The 24,446-nt window shown below is 42.5% G+C and overlaps 2 protein-coding genes across 3 annotated transcripts; one reads left to right on the top strand and one right to left on the bottom strand.

Annotated features, from left to right (window-relative positions):
- Positions 1-1,618: 1,618 nt before the first annotated feature.
- rab43 (RAB43, member RAS oncogene family) lies at positions 1,619-8,813 on the bottom strand. Its single transcript, XM_063215825.1, has 3 exons — positions 8,338-8,813; positions 6,837-7,020; positions 1,619-4,837 (listed from the first exon to the last, which is right to left on the bottom strand). The coding sequence occupies exons 1-3, from the start codon at positions 8,524-8,526 to the stop codon at positions 4,584-4,586; spliced, it is 627 nt and encodes a 208-aa protein (XP_063071895.1). The 5' UTR covers positions 8,527-8,813; the 3' UTR covers positions 1,619-4,583.
- A 468-nt stretch (positions 8,814-9,281) lies between these two features.
- nuf2 (UF2 component of NDC80 kinetochore complex) lies at positions 9,282-24,233 on the top strand. 2 transcript variants are annotated; one of them, XM_063215828.1, is made up of 14 exons: positions 9,282-9,372; positions 9,893-10,032; positions 12,343-12,417; positions 12,604-12,680; positions 13,073-13,134; positions 13,463-13,560; positions 13,807-13,880; positions 13,991-14,084; positions 14,244-14,306; positions 15,628-15,765; positions 18,091-18,231; positions 19,195-19,370; positions 20,101-20,236; positions 23,980-24,233. In XM_063215828.1, exons 2-14 carry the CDS (start codon positions 9,904-9,906, stop codon positions 24,052-24,054), a joined length of 1,338 nt encoding a protein of 445 aa, XP_063071898.1. In that variant the 5' UTR covers positions 9,282-9,372; positions 9,893-9,903; the 3' UTR covers positions 24,055-24,233. The 2 variants fall into 2 exon arrangements, with proteins under 2 accessions (XP_063071898.1, XP_063071897.1); XM_063215827.1 differs by lacking the exon at positions 9,282-9,372 and adding an exon at positions 9,380-9,478.
- Positions 24,234-24,446: the final 213 nt, after the last annotated feature.

The raw sequence follows: 24,446 nt of genomic DNA on the forward strand, positions 1-24,446 counted from the left end.
AAGAGACTACTGCACACTACAAAGCATCTGTAATCATGCACAATTTTTGTTACTTGTGCCATTGCCTCCTATTCTAAATTGCACAAAATGTTAAAAAGAAATGAGTTTTAGGTCCACAGTATTACTCTGTCCGTGTGATTAAACTGGCACAGAGCAAGGAACTGTTAATGGTCCCACTTTCTTTTGCAGTGCCTTACCTATAGGATAAGCAGGTCAAATACTTACTTCAAACATGTTTTAGGGAACCTTAATGCATTATTATATATTGCATACCAATTTTAGCATTGTCATTTATCCATAATACAATAACATATTTATAATAAAAATGAAAAAGGCAAAAATACACCAACTTTTCTCAAATATTTACCTTCTTTTCGAATACATAAGGCATCAGAAGAGAAAGTGCTACCATTGAAACAAAGAAGCATGTAAATGGTATTTATTTTTATTAACAACTTTAAATTTATTCTTCAAAAAAAAAAAAATCCAGAAGTTTAATCAGATATTGTTAATAAAAGAGTGTATCACTCAGATGTGCGTGTTTTTTGCTATCTGTTATTGGCCAGTGTGTCCTTCGCATCATCATCATTTTCGCACATAAAAAATTACAAACATCCAATCAAGATGCATTTAATCATCTGTCAGTCATCATAAAAACAACCATTCCAGAGGTCAGCACTTGAGTCCAGTCCAGTAATATGTTTGTCAGAATGCAAAAATTCCAGAACTCTGGAATTTTCGGCATTCAAAAGAATGTCTCATCTGTCATGAGGTATGGGATAGTATCCTGGAAACACCTTGTTTACAAATATGGCAAGTATTTATATTACATTTTATTCAATATGAACATCAATAATATGAGCGTCAAATTACTCAGAAAAGACATAGGAGTACAAATAGAATTCAAAAACAACTTCTTTCATCGGATTATCATAAAATGCATAGTATTGTCACATGACTATTGCTAGCTCTATATTTTTTTCTATAGATATCAAAATTATATTAAGGCACTCAAAAAACGACTACAACCACCCTCCAAGTACATTTAACCATCTCACAATCAAGTCTCATCCTCGTCATGTGTGCATCCAACAGATTGGTCCTTACTAAAAGGACATTCTCAATCTGAAAACCTTTGCAACTTCGCACTATAGAAGCATACATTTTTTGACAGTCACTGTAAAATTCCACAATTCATTTAAAGGCCTTTCATCAACTACTGGTAACATTCAACAATTGTACAGAGTCCTTAAAGTCCAGAACCTGAAAAGATGTGGTTCAATCTCCATGAAATTAAGAAGTGGGTCTTACAACCTAGGTAAATGCTTGACTGTCCGTGAGAATGTACGTGGTACCTAGGCATAGCTTGTCGTTTGTGCTTCACTTCATTGAATTAAAGTAGACACTGTGTCAAGTCTGGTGTTCCTTTTAAATGAGCGAAATGCATCATGGCAGATTTTTCATGGCTTTAAGTTAACACTGTATAACAAAAGTGCATCAACTATGCCTCTGCTGGTCATGCATAACATGACATGTCATCGACAAACACCAGAGCATAATAATCGGTGGTGTGCTATGCCATTTCATACACCACATGGGTGTTATGAAATTTCTCTGTCTGTGCCTAACTTGCAAGCATTTTTTCAACCCCCCAAAAAAACAAAAAACAAAGCACAGAGTATGCTGAAAAAACAGAGTATGCTGAAAAAAAACAGTGTCACTTGGAAAGCAAAAACAAGGCCCTGCCATGGCCAACTGGTAGGGCACTCGTCTACCATCCGGCCCGGGTCATTTGCCAACCCCTCCCCATTCGCTTCCTGTCCGTATCTCATACTATCCTGTCATCAATAAAGTCGAAAAAGAAAAGAAAAAAACCTGTAAAAAAAAAAAAATCTTCTGATATGCTTGGACACAACAGCAGGACATCCCACCAAAAGGACTGTTCCTGGAAACAAAATGGACGCATTCTACTCAAAACCATATGACAAAGCTGCCTTTCAGAACCAACGGACAGTAACAGCACTTTCGGTCAAATCGAGTTTCCACTGGGAATTTTCTTGGATTAGCTCCTTTGTCTTCTGACGAAATCCAACTACATTAAAAGGTCCAGTCTATTTAAGAATTTCAGGTGTTTATAATCAAACTTGATGTTGCCCATTCATAAACTTGTCTTTTTTTTTTGAATTGTACAAATTTGTACATGGGCTAGGGGTCCAAGCTCCATAGCTCTTGTAGCACTGGCTTTATCTAGATGTAATCAGAGCCAGACACCATTGCAAACTTCACATGTCTTGATCACTGTGACATGATTAACTCACTGCAGCAATGGGTGTTATGTTTTACTTCTCAGCAGAGATGGGAGGGAAAACATGTCAGTTGTTCCAGGACGGGGGGGTGGGGGAGAATTGGGTCCACATTACATTGTATACGTACTGAACATACAGTATAAGAGAGAAAGGGGCCCTTTCAGATGATTTTGTGATGGGCCCGGCCAAAGCTGCCATTGGCCCTGATCCTCACCAATATACCTACATACATGCTCCACTGAGCAGTACGGCAAAATAAAGGGCATTCCATTGTTCATGCAGTTACTTGCACCTTGGTTTCGCAGGGCAGAATGTGTCAGGACAGCATGGGAAGAGGGCCCTGTGGGCCAGAAGCGCATAGTCTCTCCTTGTCTGTGCACAGACACACTTCATTGCACTTTCAGCTTAATACACAATATAGCTGTTCATCAGCCATGAACGCAACCACTGAGAAAAAAAGAAAACTCAAACCACATGGCCATCACTCTCCTCATCAACAGATTACACTGACAAATCTAATGAATATATGTCATTCCATCACCATTCCATGTGTCACAAAAATGTGTGCGTGTGTGTGTGTGCGTGTGTGTGCGTGTGGGAGAGTGGCGATTGGCATGTACACAAGATATACAGTAAATCATGACATTTTTTTGGAAAGGCCCCCCTTCGCACACTTCAAAAGCCATATCCCAACAAGGGACCTTCACAGCATTGGTTTAAGAAAAAGCAACTGGACAGTAGTGCTCTTTCTGTGTAGACAGATGTCTGGTACCGAGCTGATTCTCCTAACCTCATGGGAAAGAGAAAAAAAAAAGAGATTCCCCCCCCTCCAAAAATACCACAGTGTAAAGCGCCCGCTTCTCTCCTCCTGCTGAGGGAGATGTGGGGCCTTTTTGTGACATCATATCCTGTGCACAACAGCAGAGGCAACCAACTAGAGGCCCAAAAAAACAGACCACCCCGACCACCACCCCCCAGGCAACAACCAGGCTTACCCTCAAAATGAGGCTTGTCATTGTAGACTTTTGTTTGTGGCATTTCAATGAACAACTAGACAGACTTTCTAGTTGCTCTACTTTAAGGCCAGTCACATAAATTCACATGAATGTGTCAACAGAAAGAAGCTTACCGCATACTTTCTTGACTTTATGCTCGAGTTCGCTCTGAATAACTAAGCATAAAGTAAAGAAAGTATGCAGTAAACTTCTTTCTTTTGAAGTATCGAACACTCCTGCGTTTACCACCACCTAGAAACTGTGCATGGATCTTTGAACTGTTGAATTCACATGAATGCGTCTTGTCATTTTCCTTAGCTACATGATTTATGGTCAAAGAAAGAAAGCTTTTTGTCCTGATTTGCTGGAGTGTGCATGTGAAAGCTTGTGATGAGGGTGTTACATAATCTACCTGTACCATAGTGACCACAAAAAAAAACTTTAACCACAACTGTGTTCTACAGGTGTGCAAAAGTATACTCAGTCGGACTTTGCCACTGTGACGTGACCAATGTCATGTTTACAACATAGTTGTACTCTAATATTCACGTTTCCATCATGATTCTATAACCTTCATCATGATTGTATAACCTTCTACACTAGTTACCTACTATTTGTTTTTTTGTTTCTTTATGTTTAAAAAGGCAGTAAAACAACTGAAAGAATATCAGTGGCAAAAAAAATCCATTCAACGAGACATCTTGTTATCTATCCACAGCATCCATCAGCAGACGCTGCGGCCGCCCTCTGCTAGGAGGAGCACGGGGCACTACATTCAATAAGAGAGGGACATGTGAATGCATTAGCGGGGCAGCTGCTGCTCCATTACCAGACATGTGACTCAAACTCGCTTAGGAGGCCTCTGAAAAGACCTTTTCGTTCCGTGCCAAACCGCCAGCACAGGTCTGGGGCTCGTGCTCCGAGGCTGAAGATTTTACATCCACACACACACACACACACACACACAGTCTCGTTATCTAGACTCTTCTCTCCTTGTCTGGAGCTCTTCCAAGGTGTTGAGATTTTCCTCCCGGGAGCACGGCGAAACCAATCAGCCATTACGACGACAACTATTGTATGTATGCATTGTTGAATTAAAAAAAAGATTGGACAACTATGAGACTGGTCCCTTGGAGAGTAGAAAAAAACGTGTCCCATAGGGAGCATGAATGGTGTGCCATAATGTACTGGCAAAAGGAGAGGAAAAAAAACAACAAATAATAAAAACTTTCCAGTTGGATGATGAAAAATGTATAAAGAGCCTGAGCGTGTCTTCGGGGTATCAGCAGCCGCAGCCCCAGCCCTCCGCGGTCACGTCCTTGCTGTTGAGCTTGAAGCTGTCAGTCACGTTCTCGTTAAACATGGGGCCTCCGTGCCTGAGGATGAGCTCGGCGGCCATCTTGATGAAGGCCTCCTCCACGTTGGTCGAGTCCTTGGCGGAGGTCTCGATGGCACTGAGGAAGTCCAGCTGGTGGGCCATGGACTGGGCCTCCTCGAACGGCACCTCCCGCACCTCGCTCAGGTCACATTTGTTACCTACGGCGCACACATACAGGACACAAATTAGAGAGCTACATACTGAGGTCACATTTGTTACCTACGACACTCACATACAGGATACAAATTAGGGGCGTTAGATACCGAGGTCACATTTGTTACCTACGACACAACACATACAGGATACACATTACAGGCGAGAGACACAGGGACAGATTAACGCACAGGCTAGATATGGCTGCAGCCTAGGGGGCCTCCCCTGCCAGGGAGCCCCAGATTAGCCAAAAGTAAAAAGTTTTGACATGTAATATTGAAAAATGAATCTAAAATGTTGAGTACAGTTTTAAATCTCCTTTACTCCTCTCCACAGCTGGCAAACATGTTATCCTTAATGCCTAGCTTGGTATTATGACACTGTCTAAACAATTTCCTCGTGAAATTTTCCTTCCATGGAGCCCACAGCAAATTGTAGCAAAGGGGCCCCCAGGCCATGTTAATCTGGCCCTGGTTAGACACTGAGGTCACATTTGTTACCTAAGCTTACGTCACACATACGGGACCCAAAACAAGAGGGTTTCACAAAAACATTACGCATTTATGCAAACTAACTCAGTTATTAAGCTATATGGTACATTAATTACAGTCTAGTCTGGATTAATCTGGGGTTATGTACCAAACTCAGATATATTTCATTTTGTAGTAGGGTCTTCAAACCAGTAACCTTCTGACTTCAATGCCAACTCCATAACCACTGCTGCCAGTTACACAATTACACACTGAACTCGTCTGTGACTGCCATATTTACTGGTGATGGACTGTATTTCTAAACTTTTCCCAGAAACAGTAACCAAAACAATGATACAATAGAGGAAAGCATGAATGAGTGCTTTGACTCTGTAGGAAAAGCCTTTCTAAAGAGTTTGTACTTTCAGGTCAGGACGGACAAGTCACACCATCTGAATGCAAACCCTTTCATGCAGAGCCTCTATTGTTAGCTTGTTTTTAGACCAAAAAATTACAGTGACCAAGTCTTAATCTGTTACTTAAATCTCTTCATATAGACATGTCATTCAGTTGTTATAGTGTAGATGTACTTTATTATCTTTATACCTATATCATCAGCTTGTTTTTAGACCAAAAATGATAATGACCAAGGCTTAATCTGTTACTTAAAACTCTTCATATAGACATGTCATAAAGTTGTTATAGTGTAGATGTACTTTTTTTCAGCAAAGTGAGTCGGATCGCCAGCGATCCCATCTCCTTTAACAGACTACTCTCTGTAATGTCAGAGCAATTTTGTCATAATGTAGTTTGACTCTTTTCAGCAAACAATGAGTCGCGGGCAATCCCACTTGCACCAAAAGGCTTCAGGGTTTGGTAATGTCACGGCAATGCCCTCATAACACAGAGATGAGTTTTTTCCGCACTCGGCGAGTTGATTGACATGCCATCCCACTGGCGTTCTGTAATGTTCTATCAATGTTGTCATGATGTAGGTGAGTATTTTCGGCAAACAGCTAGCTAGATCGTCAGTGACGATCCCATCTGTACCGAATCAAAAGGCTGCAACAGGAGGAGTTTTCTCCAATCCTGCAGGCCAGAGGATGGTTCAGAATGGTTCAGGCTCTTCTTTTAGATGATTTACATATTAACTTAACCTGGTTTACTGCTGAACCAGCTTCTTAGGGTGCATTCCAATATGCACACTCCTGTCCTTCCTTGCTCACTTGCCTGCTTGTGACCTCATGATGATGTCACTGACAACAGAAAAATAATTCAATATCTTGTACAATCACAATTCTATTGTCATTTTCTCATTTGCAATTGGGATGGTGAATGAAGAGTCCCCCAAAAGTTTTTGTGGCTAGGCTGGCAGCGGGGAAACTTAATCGTTTTCTCCACGGAGGCGGGGCGAGGCCACAAGCACAAGTGGTGGACGGGAGTATGTATATTGGAATGCACCCTTAGTATAGGTCCCTGGTGTGTGTGCCCGTTTGGGCCTCATGCCACACCACACACCACACACCACACTCACCGACTAGCAGCGGGACGATGTTGGAGCCGCCGTACTTCTTCACGTCCTCCATCCACTTGGGCACGGACATGAAGGAGGCGCGCTTGGTGATGTCGTAGGTGATGATGGCGCCGTTGGTGCTGCGGTAGTAGCTCTGGGTGATGGTGCGGAAGCGCTCCTGGCCCGCCGTGTCCCAAATCTGCAACTGTTGCCACACCAACGTCACTTGCCTCATCCGTCACATCACATCACATTACATCTCACTGCGCTGTGCTGCGTTTCATTTCGTACTACACATATGTACATGGGCACAATGATGAAAACATGACATGGCCGCCAACCACTGGTCACATGGTCACACACACAGACGCACACAGAGACACTGCTTGGGCCTTTTTTAAGTTGGCTTGGGCATAGGTGTGTGTGTGTGTGTGTGTAGAAATACTGAGTTCAGAGATAACCATCTGGCTTGAATCCTGTCCTGTTGTTGATCAAAAACAGTAACATGTCTTTGCACTTGTGTCATACACATACACATACCATCAGTCAGGTTTACCTTTTTAAAAAGAAAATGTACAGTACACCACACACATTCGCCACATATCATAGACTGTGATGCAGTAGACAGCTGGGAGGTCATCGCCCACATTAGCCACACAGTGAGTATGTTGACAGCAGGGGTACCCAGCCTGTTAACCAATGCCAGGTCGTTAGGGGGGGTGAAAAAAGTGCTGACAATTGGCTGACTCAGCCACGGGCTCAACTTTAACATTCATCAGAGAATCAACCTATGTGAACTCATAGCACCTCCAAACACAACACAACCCATGAAGAGACATTCAACTCCCAAAGAGATCAGGGATAAACCATTTTTTTAAAGCATACAGCAGTAGACTACATACAATGACTCAGCGAATTTCTGACTTACACTCTGAACCCTGCAATAATCTTTGCTTGAAAGTTGCAGACTTTGTGGTGGATTACAAAGTGGGGGAAAGAGTTCCACCACTCCAGTCCAGTGGAAAGCTTATCTAGTTATACCACTGTTATACACAAAAACAACAAGTAAACTACGTACTTAGAAATGTCTAACAACGCTACAAGCACAGCGAGTCGGTCTTCACAAATCACACGTTTATTGTCTTACAGAAGTCAACAGCCTGCATTTTGAGTGCAAATAGGGACACACATCCCGTTAGTCATAGGGTTTTAAGGTGTGTAAATCTCCAATGAGATAACAACACCTCTACAATTTTTATACCCTACATTCAATACACCGTAGAACATCATATCTTTTGATTAGAGCAGCATGTGTTATCAATAGAATCTGGACACAAAGTTCTTCGAATGTAGGGCTATGATGTGCACAAACAAAGACACTTTGTTTCCAGTCTTCTCTGCGTGGGTTCCATAGGCAATTTATAGGCTATACCAGCTATCTATCTTGTGTACAGGTAGGCTATATCAACAGACCAGACAAAATAGGCTACTGCATCGACTGCATTTGCTGTGTTCCACAAACCTTGACACGCTTTCCTTGAATATCCAGAGTCTTCATGGTAAAGTCCACTCCAATAGTGTTCCCCTGTCTTTCGATGAAGATGCCAGTCTTGAATCGTTGCACTACACAAGTTTTGCCGACACCGACATCGCCGACTAAAACTATTTTGAAGACGAAGTCATAGCTGTCATCCGAATCAAGCAATGACATGTTTGCAACAGCTCGTAGAAGAATGTCTGATGGGGCGTTTGACCAACGACTATTGCATGTGTGCTGTATCTGTGGTCGTTAGCCCTGTGTTTATAAAAGCAAAACTGACGTGGATAAATCAGCACCTGCGGAATTGCCAACGCGGAAGGGACGAATGACAGCAGGATTTTTTTAGGTATCCCAGCGCCGTGCCTGTCCCTTTCTAAAAATCAGAGCACCAAATTACTGGCTGATGATATTAATTCCACGAGTTTTAATCAATCACCTTTTTTTCTACTAGCCCTAACCTTTCGATCGTTGCCCCTAGCCCACAACACGTTACCACTATGCCTACGTGTCCTGATAAGGAAAACACTGCACTAGAAATACCAAGGATTGCATAAGCAACACAATTTGCATGCATGATTATTTGACCTAATATCTGCGGATTAACGCTAAACCTAACCGCACAAGCCTACCGTATTTAGAATTTCACATTTATTCATAATTTAAAATTTAATAAACAAAAATATAGACACTACATAAAATTAACTGCCCATTGTAAAGCAAGCGAGTGAATGTCATACTTAAGCAAAGCAAAAGTCCATTGTAGTAGAAACACAAGTTATATATTTGAGTAAAAGTAGGCAGCATTTTTGGATTTTGGAATATTAGGCCTAATGATAAGTGATAATCAATTACAGTGTCCTCTCCCTGTCGTCCTATGTCCAAACGCTAGGTGTCCTCAGTGGGAATGCTAGGTTCTATGATCGCGACTCTCCCCTGCACCAATGAAGAAGTTGAGGGGAAGTGACGACAGGGGCGCCAAAAACAAACTTATTTATTTCGGTTGAGCATCAGACGCATGTAAGGTTTTTTCTCACTTGATTACTTTCTCGGTGCTTTATGACAACTAACACATCTATTCGCAAATCGCATAGTAAGACGATGGCAGCAAGACCTGAAACTGACGGTAGAGCTTGATTGCCAAAGCAGTTAAAACTATTGCATTTGTAGGCTAGGATTAGCGTAGGCTAGCGGGCGTAACCGACGCAATTTTTGAATAACTCACAGCAAAATCATGGCAATGGACATACGTCAGTGTTAAGATGATGAAAATTGCGTCAATACTTGGGCAAATAAAAATGCACGAAACTTATTTTTCATCAGCTGAATAATCTTTACTCTGAATTGTGGAGTTGTGCTTGTTTTTGTGCGACTATATACTTTGTTTGCATTGTCCCATCTTGAGCACTCGACACTCACTGTTGTGCATTTAGCTTAGATATGGTTTTGCCCGTTTTCATTTTACTTGAGGCACAACATAGGTCTACTGTGCTCAACATGGTTGCTCCCCATTAAACTACATCTGTCCTTCTTTCTGAAGTCACAGGAGCGATGGTGGACAACGCAAATACATTCCCACTCTACAAGGTGGACTCACTAGTTCAGTTTTTTCGCACGGAGGTACTAACTGGCCAAGAAGCCAAGCATTTAACGAAAAGTGACTTAACACCACTGCCGAAGGTAAGTACTTCTAGAACTAGTCATCAATAACTACCAGAGGCTGACATCCCTGATTCTGAGGTGCTGTTTGCACGTAGCAGAATATTTTTTGTTTTGTTTTTCTCCTGTTAGGTGTAAACGCAACATGTAGATGAAAATAAATCCTCCATTGAAACAAAAGTGTTTCAGCCCCCTAAACAGGATATTTTTTTCTCCTGCTTTTTTTACCTGGATTTTAAATATCTGCTACGTGGAAACAGAAGGCCAAAACCAATGAAAAACCAATACAACCAGGAGAAAAAAATATCCAGCTACGTGGAAACGGCACCTCAGATTCAGAAAGTAAACCCACTGTCGCGTATGCTATAATGTAATCATCCACAACAGGGGTGGCCAACCAGTCGGAGACCAAGAGCCACATTTTGTAATGTGTCACAGCAAAGAGCCACATCGGCACACAAACATCACACGGGCATATAAACATGTGCACACCCACCAACATGGGCATCACCCATCCTTCTCGCACCACAGACCAGCATACACAACAACACATGGGTATGAACATCAACCATCTCTTCCTTTCACACACAGACACACAGACACACACACACACACACACACACACACACACACACACACACACACACACACACACACACACACACACACACACACAAAGTGTCAGATTGATGTTACACTCCAACTTAATGGCCTGACTACAAGACAATCCTGAATATAAGATGACCCCCCCCCCCTTTTTTCTTTTTTTGCTGCTTCAATTTTTTTGGGGAAAAGGTTTATTCAAGATAAAAATGTTGTTTTACATAAGAAGACAAGGGTAGGTCAAAACTATTTCATAAATTCTTTCATATTTTAATAAAACACGTTTCACATCATCATTTCCATGAGCACTCTTTATAACAGAGCACGAAGTAACGCGGCCCAAAGATTCTCCGCCTCTTTTAGCTCATTCGGGGGTTAGGCGCACAGGCACCGCTTTCTTCGTGATGAGATGATCATTGGATGCCTGCTGACGACAACACCATCCGAAATTAACAAGGTGGTTCGTCAAATCGCCGTTCATTTTCCACATTAATGTTTCAGCGGGTGCTGACAGGGGGCCACTGGAAAAGACCAAGTTTTCTTTTTGAGACTAAACTGAGCGCGGACAAGCGACAAGTCGATTGAAAGAAATTGTTTCCCACCTACACGCTGTCTGCCCATGCCGCTTTGACAATGGCTGATAAACCAGGGTAGAACATTATTTGTGGCGCTATTTTGTCTATAGCCCGCGAAAATAACACGATTTTAAAACAAAAACATAATTTCACATTCGGGTCAATAGCCATGAACACTCCTCCTAACAGAGCGCAGAGATGGCTACGCAGGACAGAGATTCTCGGCGCATCTCTGCTCCAGACGCCTTTCTCTTCATATCATTTGCACATTTATAACCGCCATATCAGAGCGATAGAATCTAATATGGACAGCACACTTTCTTGACCTTATTGAGGAGTGATGGCAAAATATTTCAGGTTAAAACATTTTTGCCGATATTTTGTTTAGTCAGCGAAAGACGCGGTCACTTTTTAAAGCGCTATTTTTAGAACATAGGCTTAAATCGCGTCTTGTAGGCTATTTGCAGTAACAAATGTCACACATCAACGTGATCATTCAGGACACATTTAGGCAAGGCCTACTACAGTACCAAGACCACAGGGCACTTATTTGCCATAGTTCTAATCAACTTTGTGTGCGCAATTCTAATGCATATTGCCTATGGGGGACATAAGCACAAACTTGGACATGAACGCAAGAGCCGCAAGACACCAGGCAAAGAGCCGCATGCGGCTCGAGAGCCGCGGGTTAGCCACCTATGATCCACAACCAGCTGATCCTAATTACCACACCCCCTCAGCCAGGTTGATGACTGGGATAGATGTATAACGTTCATTATATTTAACTGTTTAAATAACACTTACGATTTTTCTTTCACTTCAGACATATACAAGTTTTATCTTTTACCTGACATGTTTCTTTTACATGTCTGAAGTAAAAGGACTAAAACTTAAGTGTTAATTACTGGGATAGTTAGTGAAAGCACCTGTTAACAGAAGGAAGAATGTCTTGCAGTACTTCTACTTTCTCAATTCAGTTTATCTACCTCTGTAATAAATTCAATGAAAGAAACTGGCTGTAAAGGCATTTTATTATATTCTTTCTCCATCTGACCTTGCCTATTTTTTACTTGCCTTTTGTAGCTGTATGCGTCATGCTTTCCTATTAAGTAGGCGTTGCATTCGTCACCAATGAATCAAACTGTCTTTGCAGCCAGATGTCGTTCAGCGGCTGTACATGAGGGTGTTACAGTTGGTCTTTCGCATCAGAGCAGAATCTCAATATCTGGTGAGTGTTGTAGGCCTGCATAGAATGTCTTAAAAAAAACATGTTCTAGTGTTTGCTTTGTACTTTTGTAAGACTCTTATTGTACACTTGTCTTGTTTGGTGTAGGTGCAGAAGTAACTGATGTGAAGTATGTTGTTTTAGGAGTGTCATTCAGATGCTATTGTCTCTTCTGTTTCTCTCAAATAGGTACCACTGTCTGAAAACATCCAACAACCTCAGCTGTATGAAGGGGCGGCGCCAATCATGAATCTGTATTTACGCATGTGAGACTCGCTCTTTCTCTCGCCCTCACCCTCTCCTCTCCTGCTGTCGTTACATTCACTTTTTTGCGTAATAACTAGAGCTGCACAATATATCTAAAATATATCGATATTGCGATATCAAGAGTGGCTATATGCGTATAAGAAAAACATTTTTGTGTAGTCCAATCACTAGCTGAATATCAACAAATGCACAAGAAGCCCGCCATGACCAAAGCCACGCCCCCCACACAGACCGACAAATTAGTGACAAGAAAAACACTCGGCTGTATTTCTAAATATTGTTTAAATATCGATATTGAGTTATTGCTTTTAATTTTATTGCTGTTATCAAGTATCTTTTTTTTTTCTTATATCGTGCAGCCCTAGTAATAACCTGTGTTTCTCTTTTTCAGGCGTCAGTTCCTGCCCATGTGCTTTGTTCATGAGTTCTCACTTGCCGATCTTACGGCTCCCAGTAAGTGCCACAAATTTGCGTTGGCCACAATTGGCCCGAACCACACGTACAACAATGACCGATTCCGTTACATTACATCACATTACATTATCCATAGTGGCTTGGAGTTAGTTAGTTTAAGTAAACATTCACCCCTGGTGCACTGTGGGGTTTGATCCTTTGATTGTTGTTTGATTAGTGAAGGGTCACAGCATCCTTTTTTGGCATTGAGAATATTATTACTTTGACAAACATTTTAGTTTTTTTTTGTGTGAAACTTGCTGTTGACCTCCATTCATAGTACACTTGTGTAATTGACTGAGAGATTGTGCTTTGTTTTCCCATGCAGAGCTCAAGCAGACGGTCACGATAATGAGTGGCATTGTAAATTTCCTGCACTTCCGCACTCAGAGGCTGGAGGTGACTTTGGCAAATCAACAGAGCTTTGTAAGTCGTTTCATACCACTTCTTGATGCTTAACAAATCTGGGGTGCGTTTCTCGACAGCATCGTTGCCAACTAAATTAGCAATGCAATTTCTCATTGGCAACCTACTGAGTTGCTAATTGGCTAGCGATGATGCTTTCGAGAAACTGGGTCCTGGGGTCTAGCAGGGTGTCTGCTCTACAGCACTGACTGATTTCTGAGTGAGGTGGTTGTAGAAAAAAAAACATTCTTTCTTTCTATGCTCTAGCGGGAGAACTTGGACAGACAAAAAGCGTGCAAACAAGGGATCAGGGATGCAGAGAAACGCATCAAGGAGCTGACGTAAATGCTTATTTTTCTACTTCATCATTGAGAGAGAGGGCATTTTTAAATGTGGATTTTATACTTGGGTAGTTGATCTGAAAGTTGATTCCCTGTTGTTTTTAATGTAGGACCATTCCACCTGAGCAGCAAGCTGAAGCAAAAGAGTTGGACAAGGCTGTGGCCGAATTGACAGAAAGCACTGCACAGCGTTACCCAGAAGTGGTAAGAATAGAGTTTGCAGACTTGAAGTTAATATTTTTATATTGTGTCTTCATCTTTCAGATAATCCATAATGACTAATGATATTTTTTATCAAAACCAAGGGTCTTTTGAATGCCTCTTTTGAATTTTAAGTTTTGTCTTGTCTTTCCCACACAATAGAATAGCCTACAGGCCGAAGTCGCCGATGGAAAAAGTGAAAATGCTGAGCGGGCACAGAAACTGGTTGGTGTTTTCTAATCTACACACACAAAACACAAAAAGAGTTTGGTTTTCCACAGATTTGTGAGGACCTGCAATTGCTCAAAAACTAAAGTGCCGTACACACACGTCGCTACTATTTACTCGCTCAGCGAATGATGTCAATAGAATGTCAATGTGTTCCAGCGAGGCGAGTAGGCGAGTATTGTACAAGCGATGCGATGTGGTCGGATCCCGAGTTGAAAATATTTTAACTTCGAGTAAGCGAGTAACCAATTGGAATACAGAGTTCGGTACTTCTCGCCTGTTCATTGGCAGTTAAAGCCGCGGGAACTTTCAGCGAACGTTCCATGAAAGAGTGGCGAGTAGGCGAGCAAGCAAAAAGCTAGTAATTTGTGTGTACACCGCTTAAGGAGTTTGAAGCTAAAGTTTGCCACTTTTCCTATTGGGAAGTGTGTGAAGCTCCTGCATTTTTTTTTCAGCCAAATCTTAGATGGTCGTGGAGGATCATTCAGAGATTTGGCGTGGCAATGACCCCTTGTCATTCTAATTTTTAGTCAAGAGACATCTTGGAACAACTGTGAATTGTTTAAAGAAGAACTTTGGAGAAAGGTTCATTGTTAAAGCTGTGGCATGCAACAGTATCGGTTGGACATTGTTTTGGCTGACTGACCAGTTTTGTTCATAACTGTTGCATATTCCCCTGCCCCTATGCACAAAATGCTGCAGTTTGTCCAGAAGAGTCTCCCTCTTTTTTTCCCCACCTAACTTTTGGTCTGGAAGTGGGGGGACATTTTTACGACAGCGTTGTGGAATTTTGGGTGTGCCACTAGAGGTTACTATTGACTTAAGCATCTGTGCTTATATCTCAAAGCTGCATTGTGTTGACCTCGTTATCAGGCTATATCACAAGTGAGATACCGTCTTTGGGAATCACCTATGCAATTTCTCATAGAGGGGAGGTGTGGTTTGCCCATGGCCATTTATTTGTTAGTGTCAATGCACCATTTGGTGTATACGCAGGCTGCCCATAGCCAACCATGTTCATTGTATTCAACCAAACTACAAGCTCGCATTTGAGTAATACTTGTTGTATGTCTCATCTTTCCACCCCTTCCCGCTCTCTGATTGACTCCCTTCCTCAGGCTAGCGCTTTGGGATGAGCTCTCAAGTCTTTCAGATTGGAACGATTGTAGAAAGCAGCATGGGATTTCCCAGGCTAGCATTGTGAGACCATATATTTTGTAGAGTAATATAATGTTGGAGGTATTGTTAAGTCGTTTTAATTTAGTAAGTAAGGTACCATCTCACCTGGGACTGTTTCTTCGCCGTTTGTGCTGAACAGAGTCAGCTGAAGGTGGACGTGAGTGGCCAGAAGGAGGCGATCAGCAAGCTCAAGTCTCAGATCGTGGAGTCCCCTGAGGACTTGAAGAACGAGATGATGAAGATGAAGGACACCATCCAGAACGACAAGAGCACAAAGGTGAGCGCCAGCCGTAGGTGCGCTCAAACTCAGTCGTGGGTTATAGCTGTCTTTGGGTCCACGTCCAATAAAGTCATCAAGAGAGTGCATACATTCTGTTTACGAAAAACTTTCAATCCACCATGTCCAGTTTACACACTCATTTAGTTCCAAACCATGGCATTGTTTGTGTAGCCTGGACATTGTGCATTACTGTTTTTAGTAGAGAGAACAAGCAGATGTTGTCTTTTTCTACTCTACTAGATACACACAGGGGTCATTTCACGTGAAATCAGACACTTTGGGACCCGACCGACCCGGATTTCGATCATACTTGGTGTGCCTTTTCAGTAGCAAGGTAGCACCCCAGAACTGCATTGGTTTGAATCTGACACTAATATTAAGGGAGAAACAGACTAGGAAAGGTTCACATGTGAGGGTAGGACACTATACATTCAGCCTTGAATATATCAGTCAGTGTTAGTCACAAAAAGATGCCTGTGGTGTTGTTTGAAAGCTCTTTTCTGGCTCTACATATTACACAATCACCTTGGAATACAACTACTCTCAGAATATGAATTATGATAAATTGAAAAATTAAAAAATGAATATCTAAAAAACCTATATTTTAAAATGGCCAGTTCCTTGTCCAAACGTAGCCGGCAATGTCATGAGCAGCACCTAAAATGCTGGTGTTCGGTTTGTTAGTCAAGGATAATGTCAAGAACATCCATTGCCAGTTTGCCACAACAGAGATGTACCATCATGAAGCTGAGAACCTGTTGAAAAGGTTTGAATCTGCAAGAACTATTCCAGGTACTCAAAAACTACACAGCTTCTGCCCATTGTCAATGGACACAGTGGAAGTTAGGCCATTTTCAGCATTCAGAGAAGGCAGAGTTGAAAGAGTGAGCTCAGTAAAGGAATGTGTTACATTTTCAAGCATCAAAGGGTATGTTGTAGCTGTATATGATGGCAACTGGTGGCTAGCATGTGCTGAGGAATGTATGCCGAGCACTGGAGAGGTGAAACTGAACTTCCTGCATCCTCATGGGCCATCTCCATCCTTCACTTTTCCCTTCAGACCAGATAGACTTGTCATGGATCATCAGGATGTGCTTCTGGTAGTGGAACCTGTAACTGCAACGGGACGTACATATACATTATCTACAAAAGACACAGCTGCTGCTTCAAATGCACTGGTAGAGTACAAAATGAGAGTGTAGCCATTGATTATCTCTTTAAAGTACGGTAAAGGGAAGATGGCACAGGTACACAGAGAAGGAATGTTCAAACATTCACATATCATCATTTGGTGTGTATAAATGGACATCTGCCTTAGTTTCTGAAACCTGGGACCATGGACACTGACCATTTTTGTTTTGTTTTTGTTTTGTCATGTGATGCTACTATGGTATTACCATATTATTAGTAAGTGGTCTGTATGACGCCATATTTGTGAGTCAACTTCTCTCTGAAATGAATAACAAACCGAACACCAGCATTTTAGGTGCTGCTCATGACATTGCCGGCTACGTTTGGACAAGGAACTGGCCATTTTAAAATATAAGTTTTCTAGATATTCAATTTTTATTTTTTCAATTTATCATAATTCATATTCTGAGAGTAGTTGTATTCCAAGGTGATTGTGTAATATGTAGAGCCAGAAAAGAGCTTTCAAACAACACCACAGGCATATTTTTGTGACTAACACTGACTGATATATTCAAGGCTGAATGTATAGTGTCCTACCCTCACATGTGAACCTTTCCTAGTCTGTTTCTCCCTTAATATTAGTGTCAGATTCAAACCAATGCAGTTCTGGGGTGCTACCTTGCTACTGAAAAGGCACACCAAGTATGATTGAAATCCGGGTCGGTCGGGTCCCAAAGTGTCTGATTTCATGTGAAATGACCCAAAGGTGAGTTGGTAGTAGCAGTGTGGGATGGGGAATCGGCAGCAGTGATTATTATCAGTACTCTACTGTGAATTTCTTCTGCTTGTTGTCATGTTTGAATGTATTGTTATTGGTTGAGCTGTTTGGGTCGGTGACTATTAGACTTTTTTGGTTTGTTGATGGATAGCCTCAATTTAGTAATTTGGGCATGAAGGGATTTCGTTTCAATATGCTGAAGTTTATTTATTCCATCCTTTTGTTTATTTGAAAATCACAAACTGCATGCATGAAATATTCAGCTAGTTAAGTTGAGCTAACTAGTTGAGTTTCTTGGTATTCAGGTATACAGATATAACTGTGTGTGTGTGTGTGTGTGTGTGTGTGTGTGTGTGTGTGTGTGTGTGTGTGTGTGTGTGCGTGTGTGTGTGTGTGTGTGTGTGTGTGTGTAGGACGCAAAGGACGAGCGACTTGTGGAGAACCAGGAGTTTCGGCAGGCTGTGGACCGTCAGAAGGTCGAACTTCAGCTGTACAACAAGCTGTTGCAGGACCTCCAGGTGGCCATTACCAAGGCCCAGCAGCAGCAGGAGGAGGTGAGGCACACGCCATGCAGAGGTGGACTTTCCTAGGGCCCCAACCAAATCTGGTCCCAACTCTCACACCAGTTGCAGTAAACGCAAAAAAGTAGCCTTTGTCACTTATGCAAAGTCATTGGAGATAATGTATATATGTCTCAAAACACTTGTATAGCACTAAAACACAGAATTTTATGTCCATGTTGATTTTTCGCCTAGGGCCCCAAAATGGCTAGATCCGCCCCTGATGACGCGGCTCTCATTATCTAGTCAGATCTCACACATCCAATTTCTTTCAGCCGGGTGCAGGGTCAAAGCGCAAAGTTCGTGTAGGGTAAGGAAGAACCGCACACTGATGAGGTCCCTTTTAATCCATGTTTATTTTTGTGACAGAAGTGACGTGGTGGCCAGAAACATCATGGACATAAAAATGGGATTAAAAGGGGGCTCATCACTGTGCGTTTTTCCTTAGCTTCTTCCTGCAACCCTCTGACCTAGAGCCAGTCTCCTTACCCATACATACCATACACTTAAATACAACGTGCACAAGAATTGGTGCATCAATAGTGCAAAGTAAGTTTTTTTTCTCTTTTTTGAATATTCTGTTTGCTCATTAACGCGTTCCCCACAACGATACAAGTGTCGCCCCACCATGGCGGTAGACACAACGCATGTCTGGTATCAAAAATTGAGAGGGCATGTTTTTGTAAGTCTTGACACACAATGCTGGGCGAAGCGTAGCAATCTGTAGCCTTACAGCTGACCATGTAAGTGCTTTAGGGCAGAGAGGGTGATTTGGGCTGGGGGTGGGCTTTTCTTACATGTGGGTCTTCACATGTTAACTGGACTTGGTAATTGTTGTTCTGAAATCCATCAGGGATATATTTTCACTCTGAATAGTGGCCATTGATAAAGGGATGTGTGCGTTCTTTACTGTTGCTGGGAGGAAGAGAATAAACGTGTGTGTGCATGTGTGTTCAGATCCAAACGGGGATGCGAACCGAGGAGCAGCTTGGTAAGGAGCAGAAGGCAGTGAGTGCGGAGGAGGGGCAGCTGAAGAGGGCTCTGGCCCTGAAACAGGACAAGGAGTCCAAGCAGAGCATGCGGCGCCAGAAGAAGATGGAGGGCAAGGACCACCACATGCGCAGCATCGAAGGGTAAGGGGCCATCGGCATACAGAGTCAATACCTGCGGGGGTACTCCAAGAACCTGGCTCTGTGTAAACCGGGTTAAGTTAACCTTGGTGTAAATACTCTGAAGTCCTATTTTTCTTAACTAAATGACACCTGTAGGCCATCTACGTATTAGCAGGTTTACCACTTCCTGTAGGTTAAAGGATAACTTCAGCCAATGTCAGCATGCAGTTCTAATGCTCACACCACACTGAACTTGTCAGTACCTGAGATTTTTTTTTTCTTCAGCCTTTTCTGAGATCCTGGTCATTGTAATGGGGGCAGGTTTTTGTTAGCATTTCAAAAAAACATCTTGATTTATTCCCAAAAGCATCCAAAAGGTTATGCAACATCAGCAGACAACTAGCAAATAGCAATACTCTTGGGGAAAATATTTGGAGTAGGCCTGTTAAGAAGCTTTTTTAAAGTAAACAAAATCTGCCCCCATTAGAATAGCTCAAATCTCGGAAAGGGCTGAGCTGAAAAAGGCAGCATCACCGGGTACTGACAAGTCAAGGGTAACGGGAGCAATACAACAGCATATTGAAATTGGCAGAAGTGCTCCTTTAACTTAGCCAGGTTTATCATTTAACCATGTTAACACGTGCACACAAACAGACTTGCGATGCAATTTTATTGAGACATCTGCTGTGCTGTTGTGTGCTGTGTCACAATGACATTTGCTTCTTCCCTCACTTGCCTTCCTCTGCTGTAGGGAGTATGACCGGGTCCACCAGAAGCGTGAGGAGGTGGTGGAGAAGATCGAGAAGTTGACCATGGAGATGAAGCAGTTCAAGGCCAAGATGCAGAGCATGAGGGACACCTGTGGCCAAGAGACCCAGAAAGCACAGGTACCAGTCCTTAAGGGCTGTCCACACAGGCGAGGAAAGCGGATTTCCGCAAAAGCGGAAAGCGAAAATGCGAATATTGCGGAAAGCGAAAAAAACGTCCACACCGGCGAAAAACATTTGCGGAGCGATTTTTCAGTTTTCCGCGTTCTATTTCGCTCTGTTTCCGCAATTGTCCGTCTGCGTGAATGCAAAGGGCCACTTCTGAAGATAATGCGAGCGATGATATTGTCTGATGCTTTATTGCACCCTCAATGGCCTGTAACTGTTAAGGATGCCGAGACACGTGAGCCTGAAGGCAAATGCCAAATTCAATATCCATGACGCCCTTATTCTCATTTATTTGCAACAAAAAAGTCAACAACTCTGGAATAATAGGCTGAAATGTTAAGCACAACTTCGGTTTTGCCCTTGCGGAGATAGATCTGAAGGAATGCATTTTAAGTCTGCTCGCTGCCAAACTCCCCACTCAACAAGTCAACAAGAAATCTGTAGTGCAACAAAGTCAGTTAGGCCTATCCATGATGTTTAATGTAGGCAGAATCCTTTCAAGCCGTGCTGACCAACGTGGTCATATGCTGTCTGCACATTCCGTTGCATTCCTCTTCATACAGAGAAGGAATGGCTTGCTGTCGTCTCAACCAGGTTTCGACCCCCTGATCCCCCGAAAATATGATTTGGGAAATGTTGAAGGGGTCTCTAAATTATTTGCAAAATTATTTTTTTATTCATATAGAAATCGTGTGTATAGGGGTTGTATTTGCATACCTTAAGTCACAAAGAGTCGTGTTTAGGCTGCTACATAAGTTAAAATAAACCGATGCGACAACGAACATGTCATCTTGCGCAACAGAAAGCCGTTGCGCACCCCGAGAAATAGATAGCCCATTAAAAAAAAACTATGTATGACCAGGTGTAATGTTTTATTGTTCTATCTGTTTTATGCACGCACGCACACATACTCCCTCCTAGCGGATGGAGCATTGATGAGTGGACACGTTTGGGTTTTCATGAAACAGAAGCCCGAGGAAGAACAGGTGGAGGATAAATGAGGGGGGGAAATGGCTACACAGTCGTTTTCACGTGGAGCGCTGAGAAGACGCGCGAGCTGTCTCATAGGGTATTTTGTAGAGAGCATAGATGCTCTAGCCGTGGCTCACGGCTACCATGTCAGTTGTTTACATGGGTGCATAGAGTAAATGCCCTAGTTACAACCGTTTCCACCGAAGCCAGAAGTTACTGCGGTCGTGCGTAACTGCACTTCCGACAAAAGGTAACCTCTGGAATATTTTGGAGAGCATACAAAAGTCCCCAAGGACAGTTAACGGCGCAGTGGCTGGCGCTCATGACTACAAGTAAAATTACACCACTATCTATAGCCTACTTCTAACAAAGTTTGCAAACATGGTCGCCCCATAGCCTACATTGCTGGCGGGACTTCCTTCTCCATATAGGCGTAGTATAGTAGGCCTATCTCCCATATTCTGCTGTTATTTGATGACGCCAAAGTCACTGCACGTGAAACTCCCAGTTTACCAGCGAAATTGCGCAGTGGCACAGTGTAGGCTAGGCTATATGTGACTAGTAGGCTACTGAAGCATCTAAATGGGAATATTCTGTAGAGTGTGCTATGAAAATGCTCACAACTCCTCAGAACTACTGTTTTTAATCAGTGAAGTTTAAGCTGGGACGCTTAAAATCAATATGGGCCAGGTTTCTCTGTGCGTCAGGAGACTATCAGCGTGCACACAAAAGCGCGCGCACACACACACACACACACACACACACACACACACACACACACCTTCTATCTCTCCCTCTCCTTTGAGCTGCTGTCTCAACCGATGAGAGACATAATAGCCTATTTCATTAGTGTTATGTATAGCCTACGTTCGCTGTGGAAAGATAACGCGAAGCCTTTCTTCGTGCTTGTCATTGTCTTCGTGCTTGGCTTTGCTCTCGGACAGACCCACACGCGCAAGTGCCCGACACAGATCACACAGCAGTCCTTTTCACCACCTCGTGAAGTGTTTAGACAATTTAATCTCGCTTGGAATTAGTGTAATGTAGCCTATCAGAAAGCGTAAGACATCCGTTGGACTCCTTTGCACGCAACAGGTTTTGAAATTATTAAGTTAGTCTATGCAAACAGTCCTTCCGCGCTCCCCCACCATCATTCGCCAGTTCGAGCTCAGTTTGAGAACTGCGCTGGAGCTGATGTCACTGTCAAGTCAGTGTCTGATTGGCCAAACCCCGTTTTTCGCTTGCGAAATCCGCCGTCAAAACAGACAGATTTGTTATTTTTTCTCCGCTGCGGATTTTCGCTTTTCGGTGTGCACAGAGTAATTAGAATACATTTGTTTGTTAATTTTGCGAATTTCGCAGCGAATATCCGCGCGGAAATTCCGCTCGGTGTGGACAGTCCTTTAACCTACACTCTCCCTTATGTCTCTATTGCTGTTGTCAGACCGGCTAATACAGTGCTGGTGTCTGTTCCCTGCGACAGGTACACAGATGCGGTTTTCAGGCCGACCAGGGCTCCATTTCCAGAAAACATTGAAGTAATGCTTAAAGTGATACTGTCCCATTTTTGGAAATAAGCTCATATTACACCTCCCCTTGAGTTAAATAATTGAGTTTTACCTTTCTCCTGTACTTTCAACCGTTCCTTGAGTTTGGCAGTGCAAATTTTACCTCTGTGCTAGCAATTAACATTGAGTCCTATGAGACCAGCTGGCGGCTAACTGGTCTCATAGGACACCATGTTAACTGCTAGCTTAGTGCTAACATTTGCACTGCCATACTCTGAGAATGGTTGTAAGTACAGGAGAAATGTAAAACTTCGTTATTTAACTTAAGGGGATGTGTAATATGAGCTTATTTCCAAAAATAGGACAGTATCACTTTAAGTACGTATGAGGTACCCCCTTGGCAATATATCGCATTACTAAAAGTTTGTATGTACAAGGCCTACATACAATATTCTTTTTCTCACGAATATAAAAAAAATGCTGGAATTTGCAAAGTGCGTGTGAGGTTAAATGCTGTATGTATAAACGTTTAGTGATGTGAGACCCATTTCTGACATTGCCAAAGGGGCACCTCATACTTAAGTACTATCCCAGGACGGTGCTGGTGCCCATTGCTGCACCAGTTTTGTTCAGAACTAAAGTGCAGAGATCTGGGCTTGTGACTTGGACTTGAGGGCATGGTCAGTGGGGGCGACAGTGACACCATGATGGATAATTTGTGGCCAAATTAACTGCAGCTGTTGGTCAGCAGTAATTGCTGGGTGTAATCAAGGACAGCTGACAAACATTCACGCTGTCCTATGACCTGTTCCACACTCCGACCCTCGCGGAAGTGGCATTGCATGCTTCCCTGATGCTTCCAATACTGACCGTAGAAGAAGAATAACATTTCCGTACTCCCCTTGGCATCATTTCGTACTACGCTGTCATGACGTCAGTAAGCCCTCCTGTCTCTACTCTCCTTGGTATGAACACATCAGTTGGTTCGAGATTAGGCGTGGACACTGGCATCGCTCACAGCTGGCCTGAACACGCATTCTGTGACAAACGACTGTTATTGATTCCTCCCCTACCATTGTGGCATTATTTTAAACTGAATTGCATATAAAAACTCCATAATTATATGCCTTATGTATTGTGTTGAATTATGCAGAAATTGCTTCAGTTTTTCATATGTGTGATTTCTTCCCTTTTCTCTGTCCTTATCTTTCTCAGGTCATGTACGACGATCTGAGAGGCAGCTTGGACCAGTTCCACAAGCGATTGGAAAATGTCATTGTGGATGGATAAAATGATAAATGTATATATTTATGTCCAGTTCAGAAAACACTGCATACTGGATGTTTTTTTTCCCTTTTCTTGGAGCGTATATATTTAAGTGTTTTTGTATCTTTTTATAGGTGTTTTGTCTGTCTGTATTGCTTAAAAAAAAGTAAGGCACAGTAAAGTTTGTATTTTTAACCATTCTAGTGTTCATTTGTGACATGAGTCTTTAATCCCTTACTCAAGGTTATTACAAATTTGCAAGGGGACTTAATCATTTATATTTTTGTAAGGTAGTGGTGCGCACATCCAATACACAGGTTCAGGAAAGGGTCAGACAACTGAAAATACTGAATGTCCGCACACTTGCACACGTTTCGCGTTTGTATTCTTTTCACCAACTGAACATTTTCGAGCTA

This window comes from Engraulis encrasicolus, chromosome 14 (assembly GCF_034702125.1).
Source record: "Engraulis encrasicolus isolate BLACKSEA-1 chromosome 14, IST_EnEncr_1.0, whole genome shotgun sequence".
Taxonomy (NCBI): Eukaryota; Metazoa; Chordata; class Actinopteri; order Clupeiformes; family Engraulidae; genus Engraulis; species Engraulis encrasicolus.

Coding starts and splice junctions, on each gene's coding strand:
- nuf2 (XM_063215827.1), top strand. CDS start 9,412: ATGACAACTAACACATCTATTCGCAAATCGCATAGTAAGACGATGGCA. Junction 13,135..13,462: donor TGCCGATCTTACGGCTCCCA/GTAAGTGCCACA, acceptor TTTCCCATGCAG/AGCTCAAGCAGACGGTCACG. Junction 20,237..23,979: donor AAGAGACCCAGAAAGCACAG/GTACCAGTCCTT, acceptor TATCTTTCTCAG/GTCATGTACGACGATCTGAG.
- rab43 (XM_063215825.1), bottom strand. CDS start 8,526: ATGTCATTGCTTGATTCGGATGACAGCTATGACTTCGTCTTCAAAATA. Junction 7,021..8,337: donor TTCAAGGAAAGCGTGTCAAG/GTTTGTGGAACA, acceptor GTGTGGCAACAG/TTGCAGATTTGGGACACGGC. Junction 4,838..6,836: donor CATCGTCCCGCTGCTAGTCG/GTGAGTGTGGTG, acceptor TGTGCGCCGTAG/GTAACAAATGTGACCTGAGC.